The sequence below is a fragment of the Silene latifolia genome, chromosome 3, assembly GCF_048544455.1.
Source record: "Silene latifolia isolate original U9 population chromosome 3, ASM4854445v1, whole genome shotgun sequence".
NCBI classification, from domain to species: domain Eukaryota; kingdom Viridiplantae; phylum Streptophyta; class Magnoliopsida; order Caryophyllales; family Caryophyllaceae; genus Silene; species Silene latifolia.
The window spans coordinates 20981004-20995683 of record NC_133528.1 but is presented as its reverse complement, the minus strand read 5'-3'; the positions used below and the strand labels follow the sequence as shown (position 1 = coordinate 20995683).

Below are 14680 nucleotides of genomic sequence, written 5' to 3'. Positions count from 1 at the left end.
CCATGTGACGCATTATGATTGATCGTGTATGAAAAAACTGGTGCATGAGTATCATCTTTCTCAGATTCTCGTACTTGAGATACTAATCTAATCACATCAGTGTTTCCTTAGATCATGGATAAATGCAATTTTTAATGTACTAATTCTTGTATAAAACGGGTTTTTGGCAACGTTTTTTAAACCATCCTTTTTGGTTGTGATTTGTTTTCCACTGTTATGTTGTAAAACGGCCTCACAAAGACCAATTAAGAACTTGTCTGCATAATATGTACATTTGACCCTTTTTCCCGCCATACACGAAACCTTTTAAACTCCATATACAAATTGTAGTCTTCTCGTCAATAGGTCCGTCATAGAAAGGTTCAGAAACAGAAGACATACCCGTAGGGACTATTGATGCAAGAATGAACTTTATCCTCCTGATAACTTCTGGGACAAATGACCAGATGAATGTCTCTTTCGAGCATCCAACAAAGAACAAGACCCGTATGTACATACACAAGCGGTATTCCACAAGTGAAAAATTACACTGTACAAATGAATGGGCTAAAAGATAAAGATAAATTTAGTGGAATACTACATCAGATGTGTAAAATTCTCCTTCATGGAACATAGGTCTCAAATCTTCATCCCTCATGTATTCCAAAGGAAAGCAAACAACATGCCCCTTTACAGATTTCAACATCTCCGATGAATCTATCGCCTTAGGCAGACCGTCTTCATATAGTGTCACTACCTGAGGTGCTACTCCAAGATCAATGGTTGTATATCCCATATTCTCTCTTAACTCTGACATTTTTTGTCTAAATGCATGCCTGTATTGGTTGACAAATGAATAAAAACAATGGAAGAATACATATCAGATACGAGATGAAAGGAGCATTTGAACAAATTCAGCAAGTAAATAAGTTTGGATGAAAAGCGATGTTACTTGGAATGTATGTGATCATTGGGTGCACACCCAAATACGACTTGATAAATTATGGAGTTTGCCTGAAAGGTGAACAGTGGAGAGGCATTGTTAGAAGATACTTCCAAAGGATGCACTAGCAAAATATTAATGTAGTTTTATATAACAAACAATTGAGTCGTGATCGTAAGCAAATGAGTCCGAATTAATGTAATGTCATGTATACCGGCTGGTTTGTAATTACAGTAGGAAACGTGCAACTATTTTATCATTAGGCTTTAGCCGGTATACATGACATTTCATGTCCTCTTGCCTCCCCACCCTCCCCTCTCTTTCCAGTTCTTGTAACTCTGAATGCTTTTCAAGTAAACATAAAAGATGCTCAGAAAAACTATAAACTTCTGGTCTTTTATTTTTGTCCAGTGACATTCACTTAGACATTATGTTCGATTGAATAGTGTAATGTCACAATTGGTTTGCCAATTGTTTTCAGCTCCAAAGTTTTGGTCCAACAAGGTCATCGTTGGCCATAAGGCCTATATACTTCGCTAGGAAACTTTCAAGAATTATAAGTGTTCACCCACCTCCGCGGTTTCCATCCAGAGATTTTTGTATGTTCTGTCAGCCACGGGGTCTTGGATCTGATTAATCTGCGAGAGTGGCGTCCACTTTTAAGCTAATTAAAAATTGCATTCACAGACTGTACAGAGTAGATAACAAAATTGCTAACCTCTTCAACAGAAAGGCCAAGATGTTCAGCCCACAATGAAACCCGCAGACTCCTGCTAAATTTCCCAGCCATCCAAGATTGTCCATTCATTGATGATTCTACAAAGTCTTTATCTTCAATGACTACTCCAATCTATACAAAAGTAGGATAAAAATGAATCCTCTTCTTTAAATCAGACATGTATATAGGGGGAACCTAATAAATGGAGATTCAGAATGCTGAAGAAGTATAAAATAATTGAATGAAGTGAATGAATGAAAGACTTGTGATTGAGGCTACTGCTATCTCCCATCATCGAAAGACCATTACTCGACTCAAGTGGTCTTAATATTTACATATTCTGGGCTACACTATTCAGGATAATTATAATTATAACTGCACGAAGGACAATGATATATAGTATGATACTGATTAATCGTTAAACTCTTCTACTTCCAGATAGTTTGAGACAAATTTTATCGATTCATAAGCTATTGTTACGATGTAAATGGTAAAGCTAAGAATAACATAGGTCGGCTTCTGCACACCTGTTACTCTTAATTGAACTTTCTTATCTCTAAGGACACTTGTGGTCTCAAAGTCTCGCTCAAAACTTAGAATGCTAAAAACATCAGTCTATTTTACAGAGTGGCGTACCTTACAAGTGAAAACTGAGGGGGACGGATACTTATGGCCTTAAGGTTATAACTTTGCCTTAAAAACCAACAGCCCTCGCTCTAACTATATTGGCTGATGCGGGAAAGATATGTTATATATTGACATTTTACTTAGGTGTCTGAGGGAAGCCTGGCATCGAAACTACAGTTTACTCATACTCTATCATGTATACCCTATATCCTTGACCGCTAATAAAGTAGTACGGAGTACTAACTACTAAGTATACTCAAAGCTGTTTTATAAAGCTCCATTTTGTCAGTGGAGAAAAACATTCGCTTAAGGGAAAAGTATAAAGAACAAATATTACTCTCAGTTCAACCTGTCAGTCCTGTAGATACTTGCAGCCTCAACATCTCATTCGCAACTTAGAAAGTCTCAAAGTTCAAAATACTTGCTTATTCATGTTCAATTTTGTTACTCAAATTTTTAGCTATTTAAGTAGTATAAAGCATCAATTTATCCTTTGGAAAGAGTGAAAGACAGAAGATGACGAGAAGTACCTCAGAATCTCTTGATCCAAGCAAGCTCCTATCATTGATGTTGGATGACCCAACCAAAGTGACACGGTCATCAATTATCATCAGCTTGCTATGGACATAAACCTGCAGGAATCATGGAAAATATGATAGGACGAAAACGAAGATATATTTTGAATAGACAATAACCAACTTTACAGTATACAAGACCCTTTATATGTAAGACCCGCTGTACATGCAATTTATGTTCTACATTTTGCTCAAATGACTGAAGAAGCCTTTATGCGGCGTGCTCTTTCTCCAGTCAATTTAACGAGACCTAATTTACAATGAGCATGTATCTTTTCGCTCTTTGCTACTAAGTTCAGCTAGCTAGGTATGTAAACATTTTATATTTCTGAATAGAGTATCAACTATGATGGCCACAAACTAACATGCCTCTCCTTCCAAGAGATGTCAAAATCTGATGTAAACCTATGCAACATGTATTCTTGTAAGAAGGATTCTATTAAAAAATTTCGTGTCCATTGCCCCGGAATTCATGAAAAAACAAACTTAAGAGGAATTTTTTCTTTGCCTTATGCTTTACGTAAATTTCCTTTATTACAGAAATGCAAATGATGGCTACACCATTCAAAGTCTCACAAAACAGAAGAGTGCATAATATCCTTAGAAGTAGATGAAATTATTAAAATTCAAAAGATCAAACAGAGTAAGGGGGGAAACGCTAAAGATATACCTGACTGGTGACTGTAGGTCCACCTTCAGAAAGCGTACCATATGTTCTAAGACCATAGAAAGAAATATAATCCGATGTATTTGACCCAAGTTCAGCCCTTAGTCTGTGGAACAGTGAGTTTTCTCCTCTGCAAATGGTTCGGTACTGCCAATGCATTAGAGCTCTGACAGTTGCTGCACCAGCATCATCCATTCCACCCTGGTTTTGAATTTTGACAGAACAAAACCCAAGATAAGAATGAGCCACCGTAGTTGCCGATCTCAAAGCAGAATCCAAAATTAAAAAATTGATACCTGAAATCCGGGTAGCAAAGGTATGACGATAATAACCCTGAAACATTTCTCTGCTTTGTGAGCTTGGAGTATACGTTTGCATAGTGCCTCCATCACTCGATTGTGTATGGTAGTGTCTCCTTCATGACCTGATATGAAAAATTGATTCTGGAACAGCAAAGATGATGTCAACATGTGGTATCCACTATGATTGGTGATAAATTCACTGACAATTTCATCTCAGAGCACAGGTAAGAAGTCTAAGAACAAGATCAAGAAAGTTAGGCAAATAGGCGTGTATCGCGTATGCATCAATACAATGGATCCTGCAATTCTCCATTTAAAGTTTTTCTTGCTTGAATATGCGAAAAATTGGTCATAATTAAAAGAGTCTTCATTCAAGCAACTCTTACGACCCTCGGCCACTGCACCGCCACACAGAAACGCTGACAGCAGAAAGAGAGTGCGTAGTATAGAACTTAATTTATGAAGTGCGAAAAGAAAGCGTTAGCTAGCTTACGAAGTCATTGAGTGGTGACTCATGACCTGGGACAAAAACCTATCAATCCCACAAGGGTTCTTATGACTCCCTTTATATCCAATTTCTTTTTTGAAAGTTCAAAATGAATAATGCACATAATTACACAGGCATTAGACAATTAATGAAGTATGGGGGTGCTGAAGTTCATCTGGTATGCGCTGACGTGCATATTCAAACTGATTGGACAGTTGTGTAAAGCTAGTTCTGTTAGACACTTAAAACGCCTACTGGCAGTTAACAAATTGCCCATCTTAAGCACCACCAGTAAACACTTCAGGAATTCACAAGTTACAACCAATGCAACCATATTAGTAACTGCTTCTCAAAAACATACTCTCTAATTCACAAGGTTGGATAACTTACCTCAATGTAGATAAAGTGCTCCGCCTGCTCTATAAGCGAACAATAAGCTTTGTGAATACTATCTTCATCTTGACTTGTTCCAGCAGACCACTGGCTGACGCTCCTTATAATCTAGGTATCATTGATTTTAAACTCCAATTAATTTAATGAAAAAGCAGATATGTCCAACAAATCATTTGCTAATAGCACCCATTGGACAAAAAAATGTACAGCCCGAGTTTTTCAGGAAAAAAAAAAAGTTATGCATGCTTGAAACAGTCACATATCTCCTATCGGGCCAGTCTGAGGAAAAGATGCATTTGTGATTCATAAAGTGAACTGGACAAATTGATGATACGAATATACAACAGGGATTGAAAGCTTCTGATTTTGAATGACTCCCTTCGTTTGACTATACTAGCCAATATTACTTTCAGGGGACATTTTTTTTTCTCATATCACGTCTGTTATCGTCATTTTATTGTTTCCAATGGAGCCAGAGACTTACTGCTCTATGGTTCGTGAATATGATGGAACAAAGCAAAATTACTCGATGAACATGGCTGCTTCTTATTGTGAAGTAGCAGTTATTCTATGTAATTTTCCAACGGAATATTCATCAGGGGTCATCTAGAAACAGCCGCTCATTATCCTAAACACAGGGGTAAGGTTGCGTGCATCCTACATTCCTACCCCTCTTACCCCAATATAAGCGGGAGCCCTTGAGGCACTCTGCTATTGTTGTTTTGTTGTATCACGATTGTTATCACATAAAAAGGGACTTATATAATGGTGGTGTGACTTCAATACCACTCGTCTCTATTTTATTTTCAAATAACACGTGCATGTTCTAGATTGAACATATAATGGTCAAGTGCCATAACATTTTAAGCCATCAAGGATACATCAGATGATCAGATCACCTGCTGATCCTCACCTCAAAAGAAAAACGTTATGAAACTAAAGGTCTCATTTAGATTCCCTGATAACTAGCAAACAAAATTGATCAATTGGATCTAAGTCATTTAATATCCATGCTTTGCAACTTAACTAAGAGATTCATTTGAGTTTCTTTGGCAAAGAAACCTCATTCAAGCTTCAATATGATCCCAACATAAATAATAGCTTGAAGGTGGATACATTATGCCGAACTGATTTATTAAAAAGATGAAAGTGGTAGTAAACATATAAGATGGGCAAACACACAAACAGGACACAAATCAAGAAAATAATAATACAAGACAAATAGATGGAAGGTTGGGGCGGTACCATGAATTCAGAAATACACACTGACATTTCTAGTGTACTTATCCCAAATTCTCATAACCAAAGTCTGACAATTAATTCTTCCAGCAAAAATAGGAAAAGAAGACTTTGCAATGCATACTCCATATTTCCAGGTCAGATGCTTGGTTAAATTATTCCATTGGGTATTGTTAGCAAGTACTATCACAGCTCCAATACAAGGTTTATATTTTTCAAATTATGGGACAAGAATTCGGAAAAGTGCAAACAACCAATTGGAATTGAGGGGCTAGCAAATTATTATCTCACTGAGACAGTGCCAAGAATAAAAGATACCTGACAATGACACGAGGTACGGGGACCAATTGATGAAGGTTCACTTGAGAAATCAACCAGATTACCTCGTTCCTGACTTTCCCACCATTCAAATGCAGTGTCAGTGCACTCATTTTCAACTTCTGCAGAGCTAAATTGATCTACAAATCCATCCATCAGTGTGCCTTGAGCTACGGTTTCAACTTCAGGGTAAGAGATTCCTACTTTCTTTTGACAATCATTGTTGTGTTGAATGGCACTATCATACTTAGACACATGTAAGGAATCTGAATCTCGTGGCAAAAGCAATGGAACATTTAGTTCTGGGGACTGGGAGGAGCCCGAATCTTGTCGGTTTAAGTTTGCGTCCCTTTCCGTTGGGATATCTATCTCCGTACTTTTCATATAATGAGGTAGAACCATATGGTGAAGAGGAATGAGTAGTGGTATTGCTCGTTGATGTGGAGCTTTACTTCTCTGTCATATGTAGATAATTGATCACAATAGGTGACCTTAGCACAAAAAAAAAAATGCAATGTAAAAGTATAATCTATGTGAAGATTAACCTTGGCATAGTTCCATCGCTGAACAAAGTGCCGCGCAACATCACGACAGGGCGGTCCCCAGAGAGCACAGTGCACATCATGCCATGGCATACGAGGATATCTAGAACGGTCCAGTTCGTCCTTCATCATGTCTTCCCAAGAGTTAGGTTCAGATTCTCTACAACATAGATATTAAGAATGTGAGCATAATAGGACTAACTCAAACTGGATTAGAGAAAATGAGAGAAAAAAAACAAATTTATATGTTTGGTTTCTATCATCATCATCATCATTAGAACAGCGATTCCTGGCGGAATGGAAAAAGGAATTACGTACCTTGGGTTGTAGTAGTCTTTTCCTGGCCAAACTTGACTAGGAAGATCACCTACTCTGTGTTCTACAGTGTCATAACGTCCGAAGCACAAATCAAGGCCTCCAATAAAACATATCTGGTTGTCAACAACGACAATTTTTTCATGGTGTGACCTGCGTAGAAGCAGTCTCAGCAGGGCACTTTCATAACTTTTCGAGTTAATTATAATTATGCTTTTCTATACACTTATTTTTAAGAACCTTGTACCATTTTGTAAATTTTTTTTCCGTATCTCCTAGCTTTTCTAACATTCCCTTCAAATTCCCTATCAAAAGTTAGTTTTGGCCAAAAAGATAAGACAATTTTGAGGTAGTATTAATCATGTTACATCTTCAACTTTGCCAAAACCGGCTTTGGTTGGAGAAAAAGACCATTCATGATTAGTATTCGCCAAAACTGAATTTGGTAGAAGGCTTGGAGGAAAAAAGGTAGGAGTTTTGAAAATGAGGTGTGGTCCTTAAAAAAAAACATGAGGTGTGGAAAAGGTAGGAGTGATGAAATACTCCGTACTTGTTAACTTTGTTAAAGAACTAATGAAAACATACGAGTTGCATTTTATTGAGTTTTACCAGTAATAAATTCGAGCTGCCAGATGATCAGGATACCGCAACACTCTCACATTCTCGTGAATATTAAGGAGTCTCTTCTTACTGTAAAGACTATTAATTTTCAGAGCTATAGATACTTCCTTATAAAGAAGTATATAGATCTGCAAAACCAGGAGAGTACAAGTTAATATCAAATCATGCTGAAGCCACTTAAAATCTGATGCTGTTGTGACGTTGTGTATAAAACCGATCCACTGAAAATTGCTCAGAACGCAAATGCCATGAAGACTAGGAGCAGTTCATACTCCAACGCATCAAAACTCGTTTATAACTCACTGAAAGTTCTTCTAACATTCAGTTACACAATATTCAAGAGAAAAAAGAAAACAAAATGGAGGAAGAATACACAAGCACCTGAACTCCTTCCTTTGCCTTTGCTTCAAGTAAGGTATCAAGTCGGGAATTCTTGTGATTATTAAAAGGGCGTCTCAGGTATAGCTCTGGGCAAAGCCACCAACCTGTAATATACACCTGCACAAAATGTAAGGATGGTAGTTATACAGATCTGTGAGAATGGAAAACTCTATTCAGTTATTCTAAGGAAAAGTATTTAATCTTAGAAACCAACCTCTGACTTGGCATTCTCTATTGCTGTAGCGATAGCATCAAAACCTGCTTCCCCATCTACAAACCATTGAGCTTCACTTCCGTCATCACTCTTCCTTATGGGGGCAAAGGAACTAAAGCGATGAGGACGACACCAACCTTCAGCTGGCTTTTGAACAGCATCGTTAATTGCTGCGACCCATTCTTTGACTTTGTTAATGCTAGAAGTTCGTAGTCGTAGGGTCCGGTTCTCACAGAAGATCTTATGCGCGATTCCAACAGAAAAAAATGTAGAATTTATCAGTTATGAATAAAGGCCAAGATTACTAAATATCAGGTGGTTGCATCATACAATTCATACCCCAAAAGATGAAAAATGTTTTTGGATCTGAACCACTATCCAATCGTTTTGAAAAACAAAAAAATGATTGCCGATGAAGCCACTTAATTAAAAGTACTTGTATGAGACAAATCCCATCATTAAAGCACAAGATGACATCAATGTAGTAGAAGCATAGAACCTTCATAAAGCTGGTGAGATGTACTTAATTAATGAGGTTTATGTGCAGAAACATACCTCGAAGGCATAGCGAAGCGGCTTGTGGCTTTTTATCTCATGAGCCAGATATACCTTCTCTTGACCATTTTCACTTGATGATGGTGATACATCAAAAATAAAAATGTCTAGCAGTTTCATATCAAGAGGATCTTCTAAGAAGGCTAAGAACCCTGGTTTTAGAACAGCCCATACCTACATGATTGCAAATTGGAGTTACTTTGTCGGTACAAAAAGCCATGAAGCACGAAAAAAAATATCAAACGTGAACAACCTTTTGCCAACTGCAAAAGCCGAACAATTGGCAGGGAAAACATTGTCTATCAGAAGCTTTATTTGGCATCCTAGACAGATGTTTCACCAATACATAATCCTCTTTCAACTTTGGGCCGTACTCCTGAAGAAATGATAACTTAGAGACCTCCAAAAATTTGCAGACCTGCAATTCACAAGCCTTCATCACATGAAAGATAACTGTATAGGGATGGCACGATTATGATGTTGAAGTCCAAACTACATGTTATACGGAGTACAACTGAAGAAATTAGAGAAAGTAGTATATCATCTCCACACAATAATGAACTACAAAGCAATTGTAAGAAACAGGATTAAATCCATGAGTTCCTACTCAGTTACTCCGTATAAACTACTATAAACGAATATACATCAAGTCAGATACAAAATATGTCAAAACTTCAAATGCTGCTCAGACCTGGAAGAACCACTAACCAGTAAGCATAGAGCAGAAAGTAAAGAAGAGCAACAAATAAAAGAGAAATAGATCTAATTTTTTGTGCCAAAGTCAGACACATCAAAATTATACATATACTATAAAAAAAGGTACTTGGAGTGATGAGTGAAACTGAAATAACCACTAAAAAACCTAAGCCTACACCAAAAACTTAAGCAGAGTAAGAAATGATCAAGCGCATCGAAAATGAAACATGTTCTAAATTCGCTCGACACAAATGAACTGATATTGGGAAATTAATACAGAGTAATTGGCAATTTCAAAGAAGAATTAATGCACTTGTAGTTTAGGTTATCAAAAGACGCAACACACTTTATTTCATACGACTTACCTGTCGAGAATTTACGATCTCCAAGTTCCCGAGAAAAAGATTCAAATATTCCTGCATTGCAACCTTTGCTTTATCAGCAACTGACTGTTGCCTTCCCAGTGAGGGCCGGATGATGGAAAAAGCAGCACTTGAAGGAATATATCTGCATGAAAGGATATGAAAATAAGGAAATAAAATGGAAAATGGTTTCCGAGTTTCTGAGTACAAAGAAGAATACAGTCCCAGGAGACAGTCACCTATGCCTTGATCCTCCATCCTGGTGGAGATTGACATTATCATCATCAAAGTCATCTTCGTCATGCACTACTGCTGCATGTTCTAATATTCCCAAGTTATGAAGCCATTCCTTCATCTGTAAGGAACAAAATCAATAAATAAGAGCTTTGCCGGATAAAAATATGAATCAAAAATCAAACTACAAAATGGTCGAATGACAATTTACGCATTAATATATGTATGTAACTGCAAAAAATAGTAAATGTAGGCTGCAGGTAGCAGGCTGCTATCTGCAGCCTACGCTCATAACATGCACTAGAAATTTACAATTCAAAATATAGATTTAACTACAAATTTCATTATTTCATTATAAGCTTACATGTTCTTGCTTCTCGTGAAATTCCTCAATAAATGCACGCTTCTTCAAAGAGAGGTGTAAGAAGAGAACTTGTCGCGCTTTCTTCTGCAACTGCCACTTGAACTGTATGCCACAAATTATGGAAACAGAATGTTACGGAAACTAATGAGTTCATGATAGTGCTAACTTTGAGACAAAGTAAGTCGTACACGGACTGCATGCCAAGTGCATGGCATATAAGAATAAGCAGGACTCAATCTCCCAAATTATGAAGTGTTTCCATTTAGGGTCATACAGAACAGGAAATTCTGCTATCAGACACACCTCAAACAGTATCAAACCACCATCAACAGCTCACCACCATGGAAACTTAAAAGTGTTAGATTTACACCGTGTGCATGAAATTTAAAAACATGGCTTGCTAGCAGGTTATCAGTAGTCAATTTTAAGGACTTCAATGTTTTCTAATATTTTATATTTTGAGATCTTATTCATGGGGCTTTTTTTTTCTTCTTCGTGTATGAAGATATATATTGCACATAGCGTATGTAAACAAGGAAGTTGCAGCTCCATTGCAATCCGACGTTCTCCATTAACTAACTGCAGCTTACGCCGAGCCAAAATAAGAATTTTTTTCTACTTTATCACTGTAAATACAACAACTTTTATCTATCTTTAAAGCTATGCTCCCTCAATTTCAACATTTGCAAGAATAAAATTTTTACAATCACCATAAAAGGAAAAAAAATATTATCAAGGAATATGGCCAATACTTCGAACATTACAACGTTGATTACCATAATACAACATACGAAGTACTTTATTATGATTTCTCATTTTCTTGTTTAAACTATACGTATTACATGTTAAAAAGTGATTACCGCTTATGGTGTATATGAGCACACTACGGATTAGGCAACCAATTTAAAACGTGGGAATGAGGCAAATAAATTTGCAACAGTGGTAGTAAATAAGACAGAATGCTCAAGAGTCCTGACAAAGTTGTCAACATTCAACATGTGAATTTAGAGTGCTTTATAGTTTAGCTGTACACAAAAGACATGACGAACCATCACAATTCGGAAGTATTCAGAGTTCACTGATGATGGAAGTTACTCGGATATTGGGATAAACACTTTCGTTGTCATTACTTTGTAAACAGATAAAATAAAATGTCTAAGGAGGCAGTAAAAGTGTAAAACATAATCAAAGTATACTGCCGAAAATTACTGTTTCCTCTACTTTGGTTACTGATATGATGAACACAAGAATAAGTGTCAAAAACCTCGGATATAATAGTATGCAAACCAATTAGTTCCATTTTATTAACACAAAACTATTTATAGTAATATTGACAATTCGACAATGAAAGGCCAAGTTAAACAAAAAATATACAAATATACAAATTCTAATGAAAATGTGAGATTAGCTATTTATAGTCACTAGAACTCTAAAAGTATACTACGGAATACTCCCTCTGTCCCGGTCATTTGTTGTCCTTTTCCATTTTGGGGCGTCTCAGTCAATTGTTGTCCTTTCTATTTTAAGAATGAATTTGATGAGCAATTTGATCATTCACACTCAATTTGTTCCACTTGTCATTTAATAATTGACTCCCTCCTCTTTTCTTGGTCTTTGTGCTAAAACCAAAGGACAACAATTGACCGGCACGGAGGGAGTATTTTTTTTTTTTGAAAAATCAATTTTTCACGTCCCCGTATGCTACTCCCCCAAAATTTGACTTACCTTTCAAATGGTTAAGACTCAAGTGTCACACAATTTGACTTGTGTTGGGAGAGAAGTTGTTCAATTCGGATTCTGTCGTAGGAGTCAGTTAATTAACTAGCAAAGGGTGGTATGAGCATAGTGGCGGAATCAATATTTACAGTTAGGGGCGGAAGACTTGGACATTTATCACTGCATAATACTGCAACATTTACAGCATAGGGGCGGAATCAACATTTCAGTAAGTAGTAGTTTAATCAAACCTAATGAATCAATTGAGATGAAGTCATGAACAACATAAAAAAATAAACAAGGAAAAATCGAATACTTCAAAAATTCACGTTCCACGAGCTTTGCACAATCGACTAAAAAAATTGAAAACAAGACAATAATTCAGCATCATGATAATAACAACTTAAAAGCGATCATAGCGTCAGTCGAAAATATCCTCTACTACCAAAAAACGCTTAAAAACGTAAAGCCGTTAAAATAATGCTCTCACATAATAAGGACCGACTTAACAACAAATTCAACGAACGAAAAAAATTACGAAAAAAAAAAAAAAAAAAAAAAAAAAAAAAAGAGAAAAGATTTAAGACCTGCTTGTACTGAACATCAATGGTGTAGGAAAGAAGAATAGGAGTGACGTCACTAACAACATCAGGCTTAGATACTGCAACAATGGTGGCTGTCGGAAGCTCCTCAAATATCTGAGAGTTCATTGACGTCATATTATCGGAACTTCGTCGAAACGACGTCGTCGCCGACGGCAATGCCTTATAATTGTTGTACCTGTCACTTTTACCAAGTAATTTCTCCGTCGTTGACGCCATTAATCAAATTAATCGCAAATTCGCAATTATTAACGATTACAAACGGTTTGGAAAGTCAAATTGAGGCTCTAAACTCGAACCTCGGCATTCAGCAAGTAATAAATAAATTACGGAATTCTCGATTTTGAGAACCTTTTCAACATGACGGTTTTGGCGATGACTATGAAATTGGAGGAGTAATGTAGGGAAATTAGTACATGATTATACGTTGATTGGTATGATTCTTGGGGAGATGTGCACAAAAATGGGAGATGATTTGAAAAAATATGACGAGGAGAATAATTACCAAGTGTACAAGTTATTGTCGTACTACTTTGCCAAGTGTTTTTTTATTCGGATTTTTCAAGAGGACTTTTTCGGAATATGCTTTGAAACCATACGTGCTCTCTCTAAATACTAAGTTGACAACTTGACATAGCAAAGAGCCAAAGATGTTCTATAGTATGGGTTTGGATTCACGTATAACTGGTTGTATATATAACTTATTCAATAAGTTGAGCTTTGTTATAAAGTTATTGAGCTTTACTAACAAGATTATCGAGTTATGATACAAAGTTATTGAGCTTAACAGAATAATTATTAAGTTCAATAACTTTGTAAAATAGCTCAACAACTTTGTGTAAGAGTTCAACAACTTTGAGGCGGTTGTACAATGTTATTATACAGATGGTTGTAGGATAGTATTTGTGTTGGATTCATATTAATTTTAATTGGGTACGAAAAAATGAACACGCATTTGATATATTCATGTAATATATCATTAAATTTTTTTAACATTCTATGTGTATTTTTTTTAAGCATTTGAAGTTTATAAATTACATTTTAATTTTTTGATTTCAAAGCTCATAATCAACTAAATTTATATTTATAACTTTTGAGCTACATTGTAACTTTTTAACTTAATAATATTTAAGTGAACGAGCTCATAAACTTTATACCAAAACTCATAAGTTCCAAAACAAAGCCCGGAAACTTTGTATAAAACTCAAAATATAGCCAAATCAATTGTACTATTTCTGATGTAGAATCTATGAACTTAATTAAGTATTATTGTATCAATTTGAAACCTAATTAATTATATAAATAGGTCAATTGTTTTAATCCTAATCTGAACCGTACAATTTTTTTAAGAAGTTCTTATTTTTTTCGGCTGAAAAGAGCTGAATTGAAATTAGTGGAGCTGAACTGAAGTATGAATTAATTTGTGAAGAGATGATCTAAACTGCATAGACCTGAATTGAATTAAAATGAGGCGAAATTAAGTGCAAAAGAATAGGACCTAACCCTTCTAACTTAGTAACTTTCACTTTACCCGTATAATTTGTTAACGCGATGATTCACTAACCTATACATCCATTAACTTAGTAACTTTCACTTTACGCATTTTACTCTTTCACATACACAAATTACCTTGTTAAGCTTTTCATTTTTTCAATTTTCTCTCATTCATCCTCCTGGTACCACAATATTAATAATAATTAATAAAATCAACCACCCCACAACCACCACCTCCATTTCCCTACTTGACCACCACTAACCACCCACCGACGGCCACAGTCACTTTCCCAAACAAACGACTGACGCCTACCCACCAGAGACCCCAGCCGTTTT

General features: G+C 36.2%; 1 protein-coding gene across 2 annotated transcripts; it reads right to left on the bottom strand.

Annotated features, from left to right (window-relative positions):
• Positions 1–393: 393 nt before the first annotated feature.
• Positions 394–13434, bottom strand: LOC141647368 (phospholipase D zeta 1-like). Of its 2 annotated transcripts, XM_074455510.1 has the most exons (20): positions 12836–13434; positions 10533–10634; positions 10174–10289; positions 9938–10079; positions 9130–9294; positions 8877–9050; positions 8322–8561; positions 8108–8224; positions 7715–7854; positions 7109–7258; positions 6794–6950; positions 6249–6704; positions 4689–4799; positions 3806–3952; positions 3513–3710; positions 2798–2899; positions 1641–1772; positions 1495–1560; positions 932–993; positions 394–815 (listed from the first exon to the last, which is right to left on the bottom strand). In XM_074455510.1, exons 1-20 carry the CDS (start codon positions 13067–13069, stop codon positions 566–568), a joined length of 3261 nt encoding a protein of 1086 aa, XP_074311611.1. In that variant the 5' UTR covers positions 13070–13434; the 3' UTR covers positions 394–565. The 2 variants fall into 2 exon arrangements, with proteins under 2 accessions (XP_074311611.1, XP_074311612.1); XM_074455511.1 differs by lacking the exons at positions 394–815; positions 932–993; positions 1495–1560; positions 1641–1772 and having other exon boundaries at positions 2859–2899; positions 3551–3710; positions 12836–13184.
• Between the last annotated feature and the right edge of the window lie 1246 nt (positions 13435–14680).

Coding starts and splice junctions, on each gene's coding strand:
- LOC141647368 (XM_074455510.1), bottom strand. CDS start 13,069: ATGGCGTCAACGACGGAGAAATTACTTGGTAAAAGTGACAGGTACAAC. Junction 8,225..8,321: donor TAGAGAATGCCAAGTCAGAG/GTTGGTTTCTAA, acceptor CATTTTGTGCAG/GTGTATATTACAGGTTGGTG. Junction 816..931: donor AATGATCACATACATTCCAA/GTAACATCGCTT, acceptor CAACCAATACAG/GCATGCATTTAGACAAAAAA.